Consider the following 18,821-nt stretch of genomic DNA (forward strand, 5'->3'; position numbering starts at 1 on the left):
GCGTTGTATTAATAGACCTCGGATCAGGTCCGGGTTGGCTGCAGCCCTCAGGAGGGCCCGAAGATATTTTGGCCACAGTGTTAAAGATGTTTGATATTCGAGGTTGGGCTATGTCTGGTTGTCCATTACCTCTTACGGCAGTTTTTAGGTTTTTTATTGTTTGGAGCCGCCTCGCTTTTTTTTCCAGCAGGTCAATCGTGTCTCTACATTCATCACCATCACCATCACCGTCCATATCCTTATCATTATCTTTTTCCTTATCTTTATTCTTACTTTTAGATTTTACTGTGGCTTTGATTTTGGGCTTCTCCTTCTCCCTTTCTTTCTCTTTCTCCTTCTCTTTCTCTTTTTCCTTCTCCCTCCCCATCTTACCTTTCAGCCCTCTTGTTTCTGGCCGGGTAGACACACTGTGAATCTCTTGAGCAGACTGGTCTCCCGGGGCACCTTGACACCCCAATATATCAATATCAACAATATCAGCATTGGTGTCAATTATCTGCTCAGGGTCAGCCCTCTGTTCCCAGTCCTGCTCCATGTTTTTAGTTGGGGTTGAATCTGACTTAGTGGATTCCGCCCTAAGCGCTGCCCCACGCTTTTGCTCACCTTCGTCCTCACTTTGAGTTCCAGTGAATTTACCGGGTCGTTTGAATTTCCGCCACCTCTTCTTGCTGAATAACACCGTCCCAGCAAACAGTGTATGCCCTAGGAGACGGGAAAAATAAAAGACAGGGAGCCGCAGCGACCAGCAACAGCCACCAATCACTTGAAGCGCCCACCACGTAATCAGCATTGCGGCGTTGCTGCGCAGGACACCGAGGGATTACCGATGACCGGAACCCCAGACCCTCGGAACCGAACCCTGACAGAACCGCCAGAGCTGTCCTCCGCGGCCACCCTCCAAGCCAGCTGCCGTGGATCGATGGACTTCATATCGTGTGCTGTAGTTTGGTTACCTTATCTACAAAGCTCTGCAAGAGTAAGACTTAAATGCTTGTCATTTCTACTCCCCGAAAGTTGAGTCGCAAAATGAAGATTCTTGCATTCCAGTAATCTGCAATATCCCTGCAGTTAACAAGTAACAGGTAATATTTTACCCTTACACCGGAAACCACTGCATCCTAGAGATCTAACCTAAACATCAAAGAAAGAGCTGCAGACACATTTGATTGCTCTTACTTTAATTCAGTAGAGTGTGAAGCTTGAAGAAGTGTATTACCACTCATTTTGTGTCGTTCGTGTGTACTGGCATGTGATGTCCATGTGCCTGGTGATTTTTTCAGCACTGAATAAACAAGTTGCTAGCTTGTAAAGAAAGCATTGAATGCAACGCTTCTCAATCACACCCTTTTCTAAAAAGGCAAATTACCAGGAATATGCTGTGAAGTGATTCGTTCAATAAGGGTCAGGGACCTCATCAGTCTGATGAAAGAACTCGGGTTAGGTTGTCCATGGGTGACTAGTCACAAACTATCCAAATCCTGCCTGCACTTGAATACAATGCAGTGTTCTGTATTTACCTGACAGTTTTCAAATGTGCTCAGAGCTTGAAGTGTTGAAGAACTCTGTGCTGAGCTATCAACCGTATATGCTCAATATTAATCTTTGAAGCACTCTCTCACAATAAACCAAATACCTGCAGCCTTTCTTTTCCTGTCCCTTTTTCTCCCTTTAAAGACCTGCAATAAAATACTCTACTGCTTGGATGTAACCCAGAACACACTCATTTCAGGCCTAAACTCACAATTGAGGCTTGATTAAGACTGTTTGACTGAACCATAATATTTTTATTTTTGTAGAGAGGCAAAGGATATTATATACAAAACTTTAAAACACAATAGATAGCTAAATATCCTCTCACTCTGCATAGGAACCTGGCTTTTATTCCAGGAAAAAATCATATTAAAGAACAAAAGGTTTATGTTCTCTCCCCTAGATCAATGGTATTTGAATCACTGTGGGGAACTCGTTTAAAAAAAAAAACTTAAAATATTTCAAAAGCCATTACAACGTGTCAACTATGTCGCATCTGGCTTACAATTGTATTCACAGGAGGGCATAAAGGGCAGCAAACAGTGGGAGTTTGTAGGAAGGTAGGATACTTCTAGCATGGTTACCACCGCTTTTTGCCAAGTGTCAGTGTGTTCTTGACCTAGTCTGACTGGGATCCTGCTAATCAGGACCCCAGTCACTGTGCTTTCTCAAAAAATTGACCATGGTAAGTACATTTGTACATCCACAATTGGCTACTGGTGCACCCTTATAAGTCCCCAGTATATGGAACTAAGGTACTCAGGGCATAGGTACAACAGCGGTCTCCAATGGGCTGCAGCATGTACTGTGCCACTCATGTGAGTCCACTAAAACTGTGACTACAGGCCTGACATTGCAGCCTGTGTGAGTGGTGCTTACACCCCTCATGACAGATATAAGTTTCCTTATATCTGAGTTCACTGCACTTAAAACCTATAAGTCACCCCATGGCACGCTCTTAAATCCTGAGGGCTGGGGGCTTGTTTCTAAGTGTGATGGTGCCCCTGCATGAGCAGGTCACCCTTACAAACCCGAGTTGATTCTCTAGGCTTTGTAAGTGAGTTCATACATTTTAATGCATATAGTGGTCATCAGTCATTACGAGATGTCTAACTATATACCGGCTGCACTGAACCCGGTCATGTTTGGCATACAAAATGTTGGAATCATACCCCAACACTGATTTCAGTGTTGAAAGTATGATCACATGTAATGGGGGGCTCTCTTGGGTACTTCCCTGTACTCCCGGTCACAGCCTTTCAGGGTCTGCCACCAAGCTAGTGCTGCTGCCGACCACAGACACAATTCTGCCCTTCAGCTACTGAGCCAAGCTCAAGCAAGGGAAGGCAGAACAATAGGTTTCCTGTCACAGGAAGGTGTGACCACCTCCTAAACAGGTCTTAGTGTGTGGGGCTGGGGTGGGGGTACTTGCCTGCACCACCAGACTGCTTTAAAGGGTACATTTTGTGCCCTCCTTTCATGCTGGACACTTTGACTTTGTTAACCTTCGACTGGAATCGAGACTGCACAAAGAAAGACTCCTGCTGCTCCTGGTCTCGATGTTCTTCTAATCTTCTTCGTCATTTGTGTCTGTTCTTCATTCAGGTTCTTCAACAGACCTTTGGCCATCAAGGACAACCAAAGAAATCTCCCTAGCATGAAGGAGTCGCTCCCCTACATTTGCAACCACTGCAACAAAGCTAACAGATCTGCTGATACCGCTGTCTTACAGACTTTCTGAGGCTCAGCAAAACAGGTTGTGGTTCTGCAACTCCTTCAAGGCCTGACCTGCCCTCTCTGCAATTTTGAGGCCAGTATCCCTCATTGTAACCGCTGGGACTGCACCCCTGTGCACAAATCAACTTGCCATTGCCAAGGCTTGCTGGCTCGGCACTCCAGAGATCTGCTGGCTACAAGAATCTCCAGCCTCCAGCATCTATTCCTTCCGAGATTAATGTCCTCACCACATCCTCTGCACCGTTGACCTTGCTCCTTAGTGAGCTGTTCGAGGTCCTCTTGCGACTCCCGTGAACTTGGCCTGTGGGTTTGCCAGAGGGTCTTCTACTGCTTCAGTGGGGTCCCCTGCTTGCTTGGTCCTGCTCTGACTCTCCTGCTGTTGGTGAGTCCCTTTGACCTTGCTGGTCCCAAACGTGCTTCTTCTTCTTTCTACACGCCAGTTGTGGCCACCAAGGATTGTAGGTGCCCAAGCCAGACACCGACTACCTAGTCACAGACATCTAACATGGGACAGCTTGTGCACAGCTCTATGCCTCCTGGTCACCTCTGAGTGGCATAGACTCTGTCCACTCTGTTTGCAGGTTCTTCAATTCCAGAATACACCCTTGGATTCCACCTGACTTCTTCACCTTCGTCTCCAGAGGTATTTTCTTCCAAGTCTTCCATTGTTGGCTATGGAGGTTTTTGACTACTCTTCACCCCTATGCCCGTGGCTTCCCTAGTGTGGGTAACCTGGTTCCCGGAGCATCCACATGTGGGGTGGCTCTCTAACCTTCCGTCCTCCAGCTGAATTCTTCTGGGTCCTCTGGGAAGGGTCCTTCATCTGCAAAACTGCAACTGCGACTTCCCCATTGACATCCATTAAGCATGTGGCTTTGTTTTCACTCTGCACACAGCCTCCGTGTAGTTTCTGGGTATTTATTTCGGGTAGTTCCTTGTGTCCCTGGCATCTCTGGGTCTGCTGGTCCAAATCCCATCCCCCGTTGCAGCTCGCATTCTACTTTATTAGTATATGGTTTGGTCTCCCCTTGGAGACCACTGTGTTTTCTGCTAATCACATGATTATTTTGGTGTATTGTGTTGATATCTCTGGGTAGGAGATATACCAATGTGTTAGTAAGTGTTGTGTAATAAATCAAAGTATTTTTATATAAACACTGTGTGGTTCTTTATGATTTAACCCACACTATTGATTAAACTGCTAAAACAAGCTGCTTTATGCTCCTTCAAGAGAAGCCTGAAGGCTGTTCTCCACAGCTACCACTTTGAGAGCTTTCTATGGTTATCAAAGACCACTAAAATCACCATAAGGTTTGTCTGGATTAGTTCAAGGTGCATCACTTAGATAAGTGTGCACCATATACTAAGCCAGCCTCCTACATTGGTGGCAGCGGTGTGATTAAAGCCTGAGCTGTTTTACCATTTAATCTAGGTGGGTTAAATGAAAAATCATCACTAGCAACGCGCATATAATACTTTTGTGATTTAGTAAGTTCTACTGAACTTTTTGGATTGGTAGTTAAGGGTCTAGCACAACCCTTTCTCTAATCTTTGCAAGTTTAGTTTTCACTAGGGTAGGTAGGTGCAACACCACACTACATCTAGTTATCATGTCTTTAATTGGTGGATCCAGTGCGGCCCCACCCTCTAGATGCAGTGGCCTTAAGTTCCAGGAACTTAGGATCCACCCTGCATCCAATGAATAAAGACCAGTAGCGACCCTAACATAAAGCAGCACTTTGAGCTGCTCCTGCAGAATGACCTCCAGAATCCTGATGGATCAGAAGGGCAGGACAATGTGAGTATTGCTGGTGGGTCTCAAGAAGAAGAGTCAGGGGTGTCTCACCCTAGTGACCCCCTGTTGGACATGGCCCTTATTGGAAGGTTCACCCCTAAAACGTTTTGCCTTAGCTCTGGCATGGTGTTGGTGGTCTTAGGCCTCTGGGCACTTTAGCACTGTGTCCCAGTGTAAAGTGCGTGTGCTCTCTGTATGCACTTGGTAAGGTTGGCATGCCTACCCATAGGAATGCATTGGGGATTCCCTGATCAGTGTGTGTGGGTGGTTATTCCTGAATGGGAGGAGCAGCGTGGATACATTTGGTATGTATGAAATTGTGAGAATAAATGCTGCGCAATGGTGTGCGCAGATTTATTATGACTATGGGAGAAATGCCACTTTTTAGAAGTTGGCGATTCTGTGTGCTATGTGTCTGCCTGCCTGATGTGAATTGCATGTCTGGCTTGTGAGTGACAGGGGCTGGAAGGTGTGTGTGGCTCCAGGAGGGGCAGAGGGAGTCAGCACTAGGCTGAATGGGACATCTGGGCTGGGAGAAGTGGGAGGAGTAATCTCCTGTCACTGAATAGGCCTGTGGCCAGCCTGCAAAATGCTGGCTCTGCCCCCTGTGGTGCGTCTGATCACCTAGCCCCCACCTGACAAAGGGGAAGAGGAGTTTGCAAAACAAAGTGCTCCACATCCCCCCTGAACCAGTTGCATCTGGTTTCCCAATCCTGTATTACAGACAAAGGAGAAAGGAGTAGAAATGTAGGGGCTGTGACCCCATGAGGTAGTTCTTGTTCTTATGCTGCTGTGCTATACCTGACCTTGCCGGGGCATGCTGCTGCTGGGGCCCAGGAGGGCCTGCCATGAGGGCTTTCTTCCCTGGGCCCTGCATTGCCCCCTTGATCTCTGAAGACCTTTATGCTGGGACCCATGGGATTTTCTTGGCATCCTCCAGGACCCAGGACCTTTGCTGCATTTTGAGCACCCTGTGAGCGCTTTTATTTTAACTTACTGGCCCCTAAATGGAGGGGAGAGCATGGGCTTCGCAGCACGGCGCTGCTGCCCTTTTGAGGTGGAATCCCGGCGTGAGCGATTCCCCTGTGATGCTGAGTAGCGGGTGCTCACCCCGGGGTTTTCATTATATTCGCGGATGCCCACCCCGCTTATTGGTTATTTAAATAGCGGGTGCACACCCCGCATGGGTGCTTTATATTTATTTCTTATGCGGGTGCCCACTCCTCGTTCTACCGAGGCCCATCGGATCTGGAAGTCAGGCAATGTGGTGCCTGACACAGGCGGGACTTCCGCATCAGCGAGGGAAGCCCGGCCCAACGCCCACAGAGGAGCCCAGGTGAAGTGCAGAAGTGGCGGCCAAGGCCACCGATGGCATCGCTGGGCTTCCGTGAGTGAGAAGAGAGAGCCCCTCGTCGTAGTGACTGTGCCGAGGGAGCAGCAGTTGTCCGCCAGACTGGAAGGAGGAGAGCCCCGAGCCACGTCCAGAGAGTCCCGGTGAGTGGGGGCTCCAATGTGCGCCTGGTAGTGCCTTACAGGGCACAGAGTTTGGTACTTGAGCAGTCCCGCCATTGCGAGCCACTCCAACAATGGGGCAAGTGTGTGTTAGAGCCCTATGGGGGTCCAGAGGGCCCTAATGTGCCCGTGCCTTTAGTTTTGGCAATCCCAGCTGCCCCGCCTGACAGTGGGCAGCTGCAACGTTTTTGGGCAAGTTGATTTAGAAATCCCCAGTGAGGCCCCGAGGGCACAGTCGTGCCAGGGCCCCCTTCATATTATTTCCAGCTGGGACGCACCGCCATGGGCAGCTGCAATGTTTTGCATATTTGTTCAGAGGGCACATTGAGTGCCCAGACCTATCTTTCATTCACAGCTGTGCAGCAATTAGTGCCAGCTGCAACATTGAGACCACAGTTCTTTGGGGGCATTTTTGATTGAGAAAGGAGTGAGACTAGGCAAGATGGCATCTGACTAAGCAGCTCCGGAGATCGCTCCCTATGCAGGAGAAATGAATCGGTGAAAGAGGTGGTGTACAGAGCTGAATGCCTCATGGAGACGGCGTTTATTAGCTATGAATTTGTTCTTATTGTCGAGGAGCTGATACGGAGACTGCAAGCTGCAACCACGACAGTACTGGCGGAATTGCGCGATTGGGAGATCCGGCTGAGAGACAGGCTGAGCCCAAGAGACGCCGTAAGCCGTATGCGCATGGGAAGCAGGCTACGCTACGCTAGCGAAATCCTCGGCAACAAGGAAAACACTGTTGCAGGCTACAGGAGTGAAAATGGAGTGAGGAGAAATCGACAGGATAGCTGGCGGAGGGTGTCATCGGGAGAAGTTTTTGCCGACAGACACAACGATCAAGACGACGGGTTTGTTCCCGCGTTGGATTTCAACAAGTCAACTGCAACAAACAACATACACGGGATTGCGCCGAAAGCAATACGAGGAGGAAAGGGGAAAACTCCTGAAATGGAGCAGATGAGTGCCAAACACCAGGTTCCCCAGAAAGACTCAGAGAAAACCAAGGATAGTGAAGATGTCCAGACTATCTCAGGTGAGAGTGGGGGCACAGAAATTAATATGGGGACTCGGAGCAATGTCAGGGGGAGGAAAGCTAAAGCACCAGGCACAGAGACCCCGACATGTATTTTCAATGCATCCAAGGTCGTGAATCACAGAGCAAACACAGGCACTATTAAATCTATAAGGGGGTATTTTTCCCCCGCCAGCAAAAGTACAGCGAGCAAACCAACTGAAGCAGCTGAAGCAGCTGAAGCAGCTGAAGCAGTCAAATCAGCGAGGGTGACAGATAAAATTACCAAAGTAATGACGGGCCGGGAAAAGATGAAGGAAAAAAATGTGGCTGTTTGTAAGGAAGGAGGCAATTTACAGGAGAGCCTAAGGAGGGCTCCTGAGGTGGAGCAGGAAACTAATTCTGAGCTGCAATGGGGGGAGACTATGGAGGCCGAGGATCATAGAGAGTTTCAAGCAGGTCAAACAGGCCATGGCAACAGTAGAATTGAGACGGGCCCAGCGACTCTCACAGACCAGCCAAAGGGGCAAAGAAGCTACTCAGGGGTAGAGGCAACGGGATCATTAAATACCAGTTTGGAAGACATACCAGGTACTACGTGCCAGGATCCAGTGTTAACCGATCCCCTAATGCAGGAGACTGCTATATGCAGCGGCCCCTTTGGCGCTGAAGATAATCCAGACGTGACCGATAATTTTTTCTCTGTCACTGATGGGTCTGAGGATACTCCCTCTGAGGTAGCAGGGAGTGAGGAGGAGGAGATCTCTACAGATGCTAACTCTGACCCCAGCTCAGCGAGTAGCCTGGGCTCTCCTAAGGAAAGAGATACAGCTATTAGAAGGAAGAGGCTGTCAAGACGACAGAGAGCACAGTCACAGGCAAAAATGCTAAATGCGCAAAGACAAAGCAGCAGAGGTGACAGCACAACTAACTTAAAGTGGGACTATTCAGATACCCAGGGAAACTATTTGGAACCAGGGACGCAGACGGCTCCCGGAGAATCAGAAATGGAAATGCCTCCTTTGCAGTTGATATTGAATTCTATAAAAGAATTACAAGATGCAACAAAAACTGAGGGGAGGAAAAATCGTCTTGTAACCAGGAATCTAGAAAGGTCGATAAAAAAAATTGCCAAAGTTTGCTCAGATATGAAGACGAGGGTGTCTCATCTAGAAGAGCGTACTAGCAATTTGGAAGATCAACAATTAAAAGAGATAACCAAGACAAAAGAACACGAGCGGCAATTATCAGACATCCAATGGAAATTGGAAGATTTAGAGAACCGTCAAAGACGGAACAATCTAAGAATCCTGGGCATAGAAGAAGGAAAGGAGGGGGAAGATGTGCGAGCTTATGTAATGCAGCTGTTGAAGGGAGCCTTCCCAGAGTTAAGCCACTGGGATTGGGAGAAGGAAGTTCAGCGGGCGCACCGATTCCCATTAATGATCAAAAGGAAAGAGAATTTGGGACAGGCTTTGGAAAAAGCTCAGGGAGGCATTCAGAGAATCAAAAGGCCTAGGGCTATAATGATATATTTTGGTAATTTCCTATTAAGGGAAGAAGTGTATGCCAAGGCTCGTCCTAACTCGAAGCGCTCGTTTGAGGGTCAGTCCTTCTTCACAACCCCAGGCTATTGTCATATAACAGTGGAAAGGAGATGGAGACTGAGGGAGCCGATAGACCCCTGTCATCAGATAGGGGAACAGGCGTATCTGATGAACCCAGCAAAGCTGAAGATCATATACAAAAACACTGTCAGAATGTTTACTTCTGAAATACAGGCAAAAGCATACCTGGAAACATTGAAAAAAAATAGTACTACTGTATGAAAAGCTGGGTTGAACAAAAAGGGGAAAAAAAAAATCTCTTTTCATGTGAAATGTCAATAAGGAGATATACAAGGATACAGGACACATGATATATATATAGGCATGGGTGTCGGTGTAGAACAGATTGTGGGGTATAAGAATTGATGTTGCGGATGGCACTTTGAAAGGATATGATACACCGCTTCAAAAAAAAGGGAGATTATGCATAGGGAGGCTGTAGGTCAGACCCCATCAGAGAGACCATCGGTCTACTTGCCTTAGTTAGGGAGGGGTGGGGGGGCCACCCCATGGGGGGAGGCTGGGGTACGGGTCGGGGTCAGGGGTGGGGGTGGAACCTGGGGGGGGAAAAAGAGAAAAATGTCATCACCACAAAGAAAACATACAGGAGGGGGAAGAAGGAATTCAGCAGGAAAACTGGGGGGAAAAAACAAAAAGAGAGAACAAAATTTCATGCGGGTAATTACAATTAATATATGTGGATTGAATGACGCTAAAAAGCGGAGAGAGCTGACAGAGTATTTAAAGTCAATTAATGCTGATATTGTATGTATACAAGAGACTCATATCGAAGCATCCCGGAAATACCTGTTAGAACAGCTTGGCTATCAGCTTTTAATATATACAACACAAGGGTCCAGGACTCGGGGGGTTGCTGTGTTAGCGAGGGGTGGGTTGGTGACAGTTAAAAAATGGAAAGCAGATTCATATGGCCGATGGATCATAATGGATTGTAGGGTGAGAGGTTTTGACTTTACACTTTGCTCTATCTACGCCCCTACAATCGACGATTCTGAGGTTTTGGATCATATTAATGAACAGTTAACAAACTGGCCCTTGCCTATCATAGTCAATGGAGATCTAAACATAAATGGTCTACAAGGACGGTGGAAAAATGATCCATCCAGGTTTATAGGCCGAAAGAAGAAGACTCACAGGGCATTAATACAGATGATGCTGGATAATGGACTGACTGACATATGGGAACAACAGAACGGGGGAAGGAGAGGGGGGAGCACTTATTATTCTGCACCACATAAATCTTTGGCTAGACTGGACTATTTTTTGGTATCATCTGTATTCTTGTCGATAGCCAAGGTCAAAAAACTACCGCGGGTGATGTCAGATCACAGTCCTTTGATACTTGATATAGATATCCCAAATCAACAAAAAGAGAGATCTAGCTGGACCTTCAAGAGAGCCTTGTTGTATGATCTTAATTATATAAATCGGATGAATAATTGGCTAGAGGAATTTTTAAATATAAATAGAGGATCTGCGCCCCCTAGAATTGTATGGGATGCCATGAAGGCTGGGATAAGGGGAGAGACAGTCAGTTATACGTTAAAGCGAAATAAACTAGTGAAGGAAGAAATGGAGGGTAGGCAAAGAAAAGTAGCCGTTATAGAGGAGGAATTTATAAAAGTAATGGAAGCCAAACAAGAAACTTCAGAAGTTTCACAATGACTGGCCATGGCGAAGGCAGCTGTGGGCGAGCTATTGGCAAATAAAGCGGCAGGAAAATACTTGCCGTGGAAGCAGGACCAATACGAATATAGCGAGCAGATAGGGCGTACTTTAGCCATCAGGACTAGACAGGCAGCCACAAAGGGGGACATCTCACAGATAAATTCTGCAACAGGAGCCATTGCCAGAACGCCAAAAGAGATCTGTGTTATCTTTCAAGAGTTTTATCAAGATTTATACAATTCTGAAAAAGGTGTTGCAGACGGTAAAATTGAGAGCTATTTAGAGAGTGTCCAAGTAGAGAAACTAACAAGTGTGGACAGAGCGATTACGGATTCCAACTTTACGTTAGAAGAGTTGAGAGGAGCAATTAAAGATTTACCAGCAGGGAAAGCGGTAGGCCCCGACTTTATACCACTTGAATTTTATAAAAAATTCCTCCCTAGTATAGAAGATGATCTCTATCGATTAATGGTCGATACGCAAAGAGGGGCGATTCCTCCTGAGTCTTGGCGAGAGGCAACTATGGTGGTATTCCTTAAAAAGAATAAAATCTCAACCGACCCCGGGTCATATAGGCCCATAAGTTTGATGAATAGCGACACCAAGATCTATTCTAAAATGCTAGCTAATCGTCTAAGTTCGTTTATTGGGAAAATCGTCTCCCCCCGTCAGCATGGGTTTATCCCAGGTAGGGGCACAGCGGATCACATTCGCAGAGCCTGCGCACTGTTTGATGGAACAGCGGCTTCACGAGACCCTATGGCCCTAATTTTATTAGATGCAAAAAAAGCATTTGTTAGGGTCTCGTGGGGCTTTCTCTGGGCGGCTCTAAGGAAAGCAAACATAGGGGATGTCTGTATCGGGGCGTTGAAAGCTTTATATGTGAATCCTACAATAAGATTGAGGATCATGGTGGAGCAGAGTGGGGCTATAAAAATTGGACGGGGTACTAGACAAGGGTGTCCATGCTCCCCACTACTTTTTGCATTTTATATAGATGCATTTATTAGAAAGATAGAGCTAAATAGAAATCTCATGCCCGTTGTTCTGAACGGACATGAAACAAAAATTTTAGGGTATGCTGATGACTTAGCTGTTATTTCTGTGGACCCGGTAATAGCCTTGCCAGAGATAGAAAGAGAGGCAACAGTCTATGGGGCGCTCTCAGGGTATAAATTAAACGAGAGCAAAACCCAAATAGTAATAAATAAAAGGGTAAGGATGGTTGATAAAAGAATAACAGACTCAGCCACTTACTTAGGAATAACAATAACCTCTGACCTTTCAAGGATAGTGGAAATAAACCTGGTACCGGTAATTCAAAAGGCTAAGGGGGATTTAGATAGACTAAATAATTTGTATTTAACTACAATTGGACGATGCAATCTAATAAAAATGATTTTTCTTCCTAAAATATTATATTTGTTCCGAACTATTCCGCTGAAATTCAATAATAACTGGCTCAGCGAAATTGAAGGACTTACAAATCATTTTATTTGGGCCAAAGGCAAAACGCAGCGTGCATTGAAATTCCTGTCATTACCGAGAGAGCGAGGGGGTTTAGCAGCACCCGACTATAGGGCATATTATTGGGCAGCTGTCCTACAATACACCCGCGGGTTAGTGGGCGGAAACATGGAGGATCGATGGAATGTGGGGGAGAGCGTTCCTGACATATATGAGCTATTGATTAAGGGTTCTAATAAATGGCTTCTTACATTTAATGAAGGCAGCTACTACAAGAAGGTTAATTTAATAAACAGTCGTTATCAACGGTATTCCATGACTCAGTTATGAAAGGTTGGGATAGGCAGGGGATAAAAATAATAGGAGACTTGGTGGGTATAACGGGTCTTATAACATTTGACCAAGCACAGCAGTTATATAACCTAGATCGCAGGGATTTTTTTAAGTATTTGCAGATAAGATCGGCTCTATTAAAGAAACAGGGAGGGGTTACTAACTATAAAAGAGTAGAAATTATGGAAGTCCTTAGGGATAATAAAGGGTGTTCAATCTCCCAGGTTTATGGAGAATTGGTCAAGTTTAAGGAGGATGACCGTGGAAAACTCATTGATAAATGGAATAACCAGCTGAACCTAAACGGCAATGAGGTTGAAAAAGCGATCAAATTATCAAATTCAGTGTTAAGAGTCGCTACTCTACAAACCCAGCAGTATAAGACAATGTATGAGCTATATTATACACCATATAGAATTGGTCAATGGGGGGGAACAACGGGAGTGGTCTGCCCTAGATGTCGGGCAACACAGGCGGATACCATCCATATGTTCTCCGCCTGCCCCGCCCTGGATTTATTTAAGAATACAATAGAGCAATTTTTGGTTCATATACTTGGGATTAAAATAAATATAACCAATGAAGTTATGATACTGGGAGTAACTAGGGATGGTATAGAAGTATCTCATTATGAATTTATTTATATAGCAATGACCCTATGCCGAATATGTGTCGCAGCGATGTGGAAAGACCCCAACCCGCCAACATTCCAACAATGGATGGCACGATTATTAGCGATATATGCATTAGAAAAAGTTTTATATGATAAAAAAGGTTGGAAGACACAGAAAATGGGGATACGGATATGGACTCCAATTGTTGAGTGGAAAGAAAGACTTGAAAATGACTGAAATAGTAAAGACTACTCTATCCTTTAATTCCAATTCCTTAGTTAATCTTTTTTATTTTCTTTTTTTTTAATACCGTGTATGTGTATATATGACCCCGTAATTTCTGCTGAATATGCTTTATAATCCGCTGTATGGAACGGCAAAATGAAATGTATGGATTGTTTTTCTTTTGTGATGATGAATAAAAAAAAAAAAAAAAGAGAAAGGAGTGAGATGCACTCCACTGCCCCAGTACTTTCACAGCTGCACGGCAATTAGTGTCCGCTGCCACATTTAGGTATGCACAATTACGCACTTGAGAATTCTACTGCATTGGCAGCCGCCCTGACATTGGGAAATAGGGCATTTGAGCCCTCTAAGAAAGCCAGTTGGCCAGGGGGACTGTTAGGTTATCAGGGCGCCAGGCCCTGATGTGATTTATGTGGTGCTAGGAAATGTGATTCATGTACTATGAATTACGCACCTGTTTTATGCCTCTAACTGTGGTTTATGTATGAGGTTATTTGCATACTGTGGTTTATGCTAGTGAGATTATTTTCTACTGTTAGTTATGCCCCTAATGTGAGTTATGCTTAGGAGGTTATGGTCTAACATGTTTAGGCTCATGAGGTTGGCGCAGGATATATTTCATGCCTAATGTGATACTGTGCATAATATGGTTTTTGTTACAGGATGATGCTGAGTACAGTGCTTGCCAGCAATTACTGGTTGTGTTCTACGTTTATTAGATGTTCTACATCTACTAAGTTCACTTTGTGATGGTTCTGACAGTGGTCCAAGTGGCCCTGTCATGTGTACATAATCCCCTAAAAATATTGCCCAGTGCCAGATGGCACAGTGTATATTGTGTGATTACTATTCTAATGTGCTTTAGGTTAATACAAAGGCTATTTTTGATATAACCTTGTGTGGAGTTCCTTTTGTGGTGTGCCTAATATGCTGTTGCTGTTTGTGTGTTGCGCAAACGCTTTACACATTGTCTCCGGGATAAGCCTGACTGCTCGTGCCAAGCTACAACGGGGGTGAGCAGGGGTTATCTTTGCCGTGTAACTCCCTTGCCCTGAATAGAGTGGTGGTCTCTGCCTGGCTTTGGCGCAAGCCTTACCCAACAAGAGATCCCATTTCTAACACCCCCATTATGAGCTTTACCAGGAGGTGTCTAAAGATCCCTCATTGTAAAACTCTATTCCCCCAGGCAATAGTACAGAAGGTACAGAGGGAGTCCCAAGAGATAAGTCCCACTTTATTTCTCCTGGGAGTCCAGGGAAGGTCTAGGCCCTCCTCTGTCAATTCAACCTCCTCTAAGCACTCCATAGGGACCTCTATTTCTAGCAAGAGGGAGGACTCCTTAGAGAGGGAATACCACTTGTTCAAGCTTGAGACAGCCAAGCTCAGAATTAAGAAGGAACAATTGGCCCATTGATAAGGAGACCCTTGATGTTCAGAGGGCTTGGAAGAATTTGGGATTAAGATCCCATGGTAGCAGCACTAGCTAAGTTAGGGTCACGGAACACTCTTTTGACACTAGGAACCTGGGCAGGGTAGTTCTTCCTAACCAGGAGAGGGATGACATCCATAAATGGATCACTGCTTTAGAGAGTGCCTGTAAAGTTGAGAAGGTCCCTCAAGGGGAGTGGGCAGCTTTCCTTTGGCTCTCCTTTGCAAACAAAGGTAGAGACAAATTTCTCACTGTTTGGGAGGAAGATGCAAATAATTACTCAGTCTTGAAGAGTGCCATCATAGATGGGTTTGGGTTCACGTCTGAACAGTACAGGGTTCAGTTTGAGGACACACAGGAGGCACACACCCAAGACTGGGCAGATTTTGTAGACAGCACTATTAAGGCTCTGGAAGAATGGCTTCATGGACGTAATGTGCAGGATTTTACAGGGTCGTACAATTTACTAGTGAGGGATCTTATCCTTAGTATTTTAACACAATCTGTCCTTTAGTCTCATTCTTTTAGAGTATTCGTTTCTAATGCCTCAACTCAGCTAATCACACCAGTTCTGGCGGTTGTAGGATTACTCTATCCCTTGCGATGTAGTTGTGAAACGGGGTCCATCTCTTGTCAAATTTGGGCAATGTATCTCTCAGGGTGGCTGAGAGGCACTCCGTTGCATATATCATCCATATCTTCACCACTAGTTTATTGTTGGTAAAGAAGAGTTCCACCATTTCTGGGCTGTCACTAGGCGGGCTGCAAATAGGAGTGGGGCTATTCAATTTTCCTCAACTCAAGATAGGGGGTGAAATTCGTTCACCTCCATATGGCCTAAAAGAGTTATTTGTGGCAATCAAGGTACATCAATGTTTGTGATTAGAAGTCCCTTGTGAATCACAACTCCTACAGCAACTGTCAGGATCATTACACATGGCTTTCAGACAAACTGGGGTCAGATACCACTGTAACATTAATTTGAAAGCATTTGCCCTGTGTTATACATAGGGAGGATTTCTTCTCTCTCCCACAGATTAGGATCCTGTGAGCCTCGGAAAATGTGAGGGCAAGTTCATTTGACCATTGTCCTGTGTACGCTAATTGTGTTAGGTCGGTAGGTCTGTCCAGGGAGTGATAAAGATGCAAGAGTGGTTTGCTAGTGTCTCTATCTGTGATTCTCTCCTCCACACCTGTCATCTCCCTTTACCGAATTCTCTCAATCCAGGGTTTCTAGCCCAATGTAGGAGTTGTGTGATATGGTAGAGGTCTTTGGTTCTCAAATTAAAATCAGCATATTGGTCTCTAGTCTTCAGAGTGCTATTAGAATAGAGGTGGTCAAGACAGAGTGAGTCACTAAACTGTGAGAAAACTATTGTAACACCTTGTCTCCCCCAATATCTCACAGGTTTTGAACAGGCAAGCCTGATGCATCAAATACCCTTTGTTTAAAAAAGGTTACTGGAACTAGTAATATCTTTGACCATCAGAGAGAGGGATGTGGACCTGAGATCATTTGGAATTTCAATGTGAATGTCCATCCAGTCCAGTTTTCCACTGAAGGTCTGAGCAACATTCTATTTAATCAACATACAGCTCAATAAAAGGCTTGAAATATAGCCTTCATTTTGAGTGGAAACCCATGTGTAATCATATACATGCATGTCTCCCTTAAATCCATTCACATAAACAGTGGAGAGCAGCATGTTGGCACCTTGAGGGTATTGCACTGAGTGAGGAGAAATGGCATAGAGGATCAAGCAGGCCATTTAGTTACCCCATTCGTTCTGAATGCCACACCCTCCTATGTTATGTTATGTTACTGGTATTTGTTGAGCACACATACACCAGGGTGGGTTCTTGGCACTTGGATAACAGAAGTATTGAGCACTACTCAAAGGAATTATCCATATGCTTGTTTGAAAAGCCATATGTTTACTAATTGCCTGAATCTCATTTAACTAGGCGAGGCTCATATCACAGGGGGTAGGGAGTGACAGATGGGAGGGGACAGAACTGAAAATCTGGAACCTTCCATTTTCTTCTTTTTAAATTTGGGAATTGTGAGAAGGTTCATGTGGATGGATCTTAGGTAATGGTTGGGAATGTATTTTAGAATTTGGGCTGATATGAAAGCTGTGTTTCTTCCGTGAAGGGATTTAAAAATTATGCTGCCTGTCTTAAAGACAGTCCTTTGTTCTGTATGAAGTCAGTGTCATTTTCTCATCAAAAGGGTAAAGGGACAGTGTCTGGGTTGATGGAAAATTAACCTGACTGCCTGGTTCTGAGCCAACTGGAGTCTGCGATAGAGGACTTGTGGGAGGCCCAGGTAGAGAGAGTTTGTGTAGTCTATCCTAGAGATGACCAGGACAGTGACTACAGGAACAAAGCCCTCACAGTTAAGGAGTTTCCTGATTTTCCTGATTCTTCAGGGTTGCAAGAAAAAGGAAGAAGTGAACACTCTTAGCTTAGACTTCATAGAGAGAGCCTCATCAATGAGGATCCCGTGACTTTTTACTGATTTCTTGGGCTGTGGGGGAACGCCCATCGCTGGCGGCCAAAATGAGGGACTCCAAAAATCATACTTGTTTCTGGTTATGGCAATTTCAGTTTATTTTAGAATTTAACTTTAGATGATTGCTGTTCATAAAATCATGGATGAATAGCATTGTTTGGACTTCCTGAGATTCGCATGAGTTGTAAATTGTCAAGAGTAGCTGCATTTCATCTGCATTGTGGTAGTTTCTGAGGAAGGGAGCAATCAACAATTTTCTGAATGGTGCAATCAGCAAAAAACAAGCTTATATGTTCCACAGCACGTTCTCTCATCGCAAACTCCAGAGTTGATTGCGAAAATGGAGAGACCATCTCAATGCACCAGAAAGGTCTAAAAGGACCAGGGCAGAAGTACTGCTATTGCCCAGATTCAGTCTGAGGTTATAAAGAAAAGAGAAGTAGAGCAGAATGGTGGTAACCCCTTGTGCAGACCTTCTTGGGCAGCATCTAGTAGGCCACGCTCTTGAATTAACGTGTACAGTTGCAAGTGTACAGTGATTTGGGGAGTTTAGAAATGAAAGGCAAAATGGATATGAGGAGGAAGTTAGCCAGCAGTGTGGGATCAGCAATGGGTTCTTTAAGACCGTTATCACAGTGGCATGCCCACTCGCACTCAGGAAGCCACCATGGCCAAGCAGTACATGTTTCATGCCCCTTTCTTCTGAGCAAAACAATTAGATCAGGAGAAGTTACAAGATGTTTCTCCATAAACTGTGGCTAGACAATAATGTCTAAGCAACATTGGTGGAATGGCCCTCTCCACCTGTGTGACCCAGATAAGAAATAGAGCAGGCTATAACAGGTGCATTATTTAAATAATAAAAAAAAATTGTGTTTGTTAAACAAACTTGCAGAAAATTAATTAAGTTTATTTCTGTGTGTTTCATTTACTTTTAATTCTAGGTGGAATTGCTGCATATAATGTTGGCCCTGGAAACGTCAGACTTGACAAAGGAGTGGACTATTATTCTGTTCACGGTGACTTTTCCAATGATGTAGTGGCTCGCGCTCAATATTTCAAACAACATGGATATTAAATAATTACGTGGATCACCTTCCTTTTCAAATCTATACAGTATGAAAATTTTACATGAAACTGTTTTGAAAAATATTTTTTCAGAATTCCATCTAATAGTCATTATTATGATTAATAAAATACTTGACAATGTAATCCTTAATTATTAACTTTCTCCACTAATAAACATTCTATCTGCATTATTGACGTTGTGGACAAATGGATTCAATGCTATCGCTGTATGTTTCAGCAGTGTTGGAAAGTTATTTTAAA

At 44.8% G+C, this 18,821-nt stretch overlaps 1 protein-coding gene across 1 annotated transcript in view; it reads left to right on the forward strand.

The window, feature by feature from the left end:
- Positions 1-18,570, forward strand: part of LOC146805514 (lysozyme g-like) — a 416,874-nt gene extending 398,304 nt beyond the window's left edge. Inside the window, exon 4 of the mRNA XM_085620512.1 lies at positions 18,437-18,570. Coding sequence (XP_085476638.1) covers positions 18,437-18,570 — 134 coding nt within the window. The remainder of the gene's footprint in view (positions 1-18,436) is intronic.
- Positions 18,571-18,821: the final 251 nt, after the last annotated feature.

Source organism: Triturus cristatus, chromosome 8 (genome assembly GCF_964204655.1).
Source record: "Triturus cristatus chromosome 8, aTriCri1.1, whole genome shotgun sequence".
Taxonomy (NCBI): domain Eukaryota; kingdom Metazoa; phylum Chordata; class Amphibia; order Caudata; family Salamandridae; genus Triturus; species Triturus cristatus.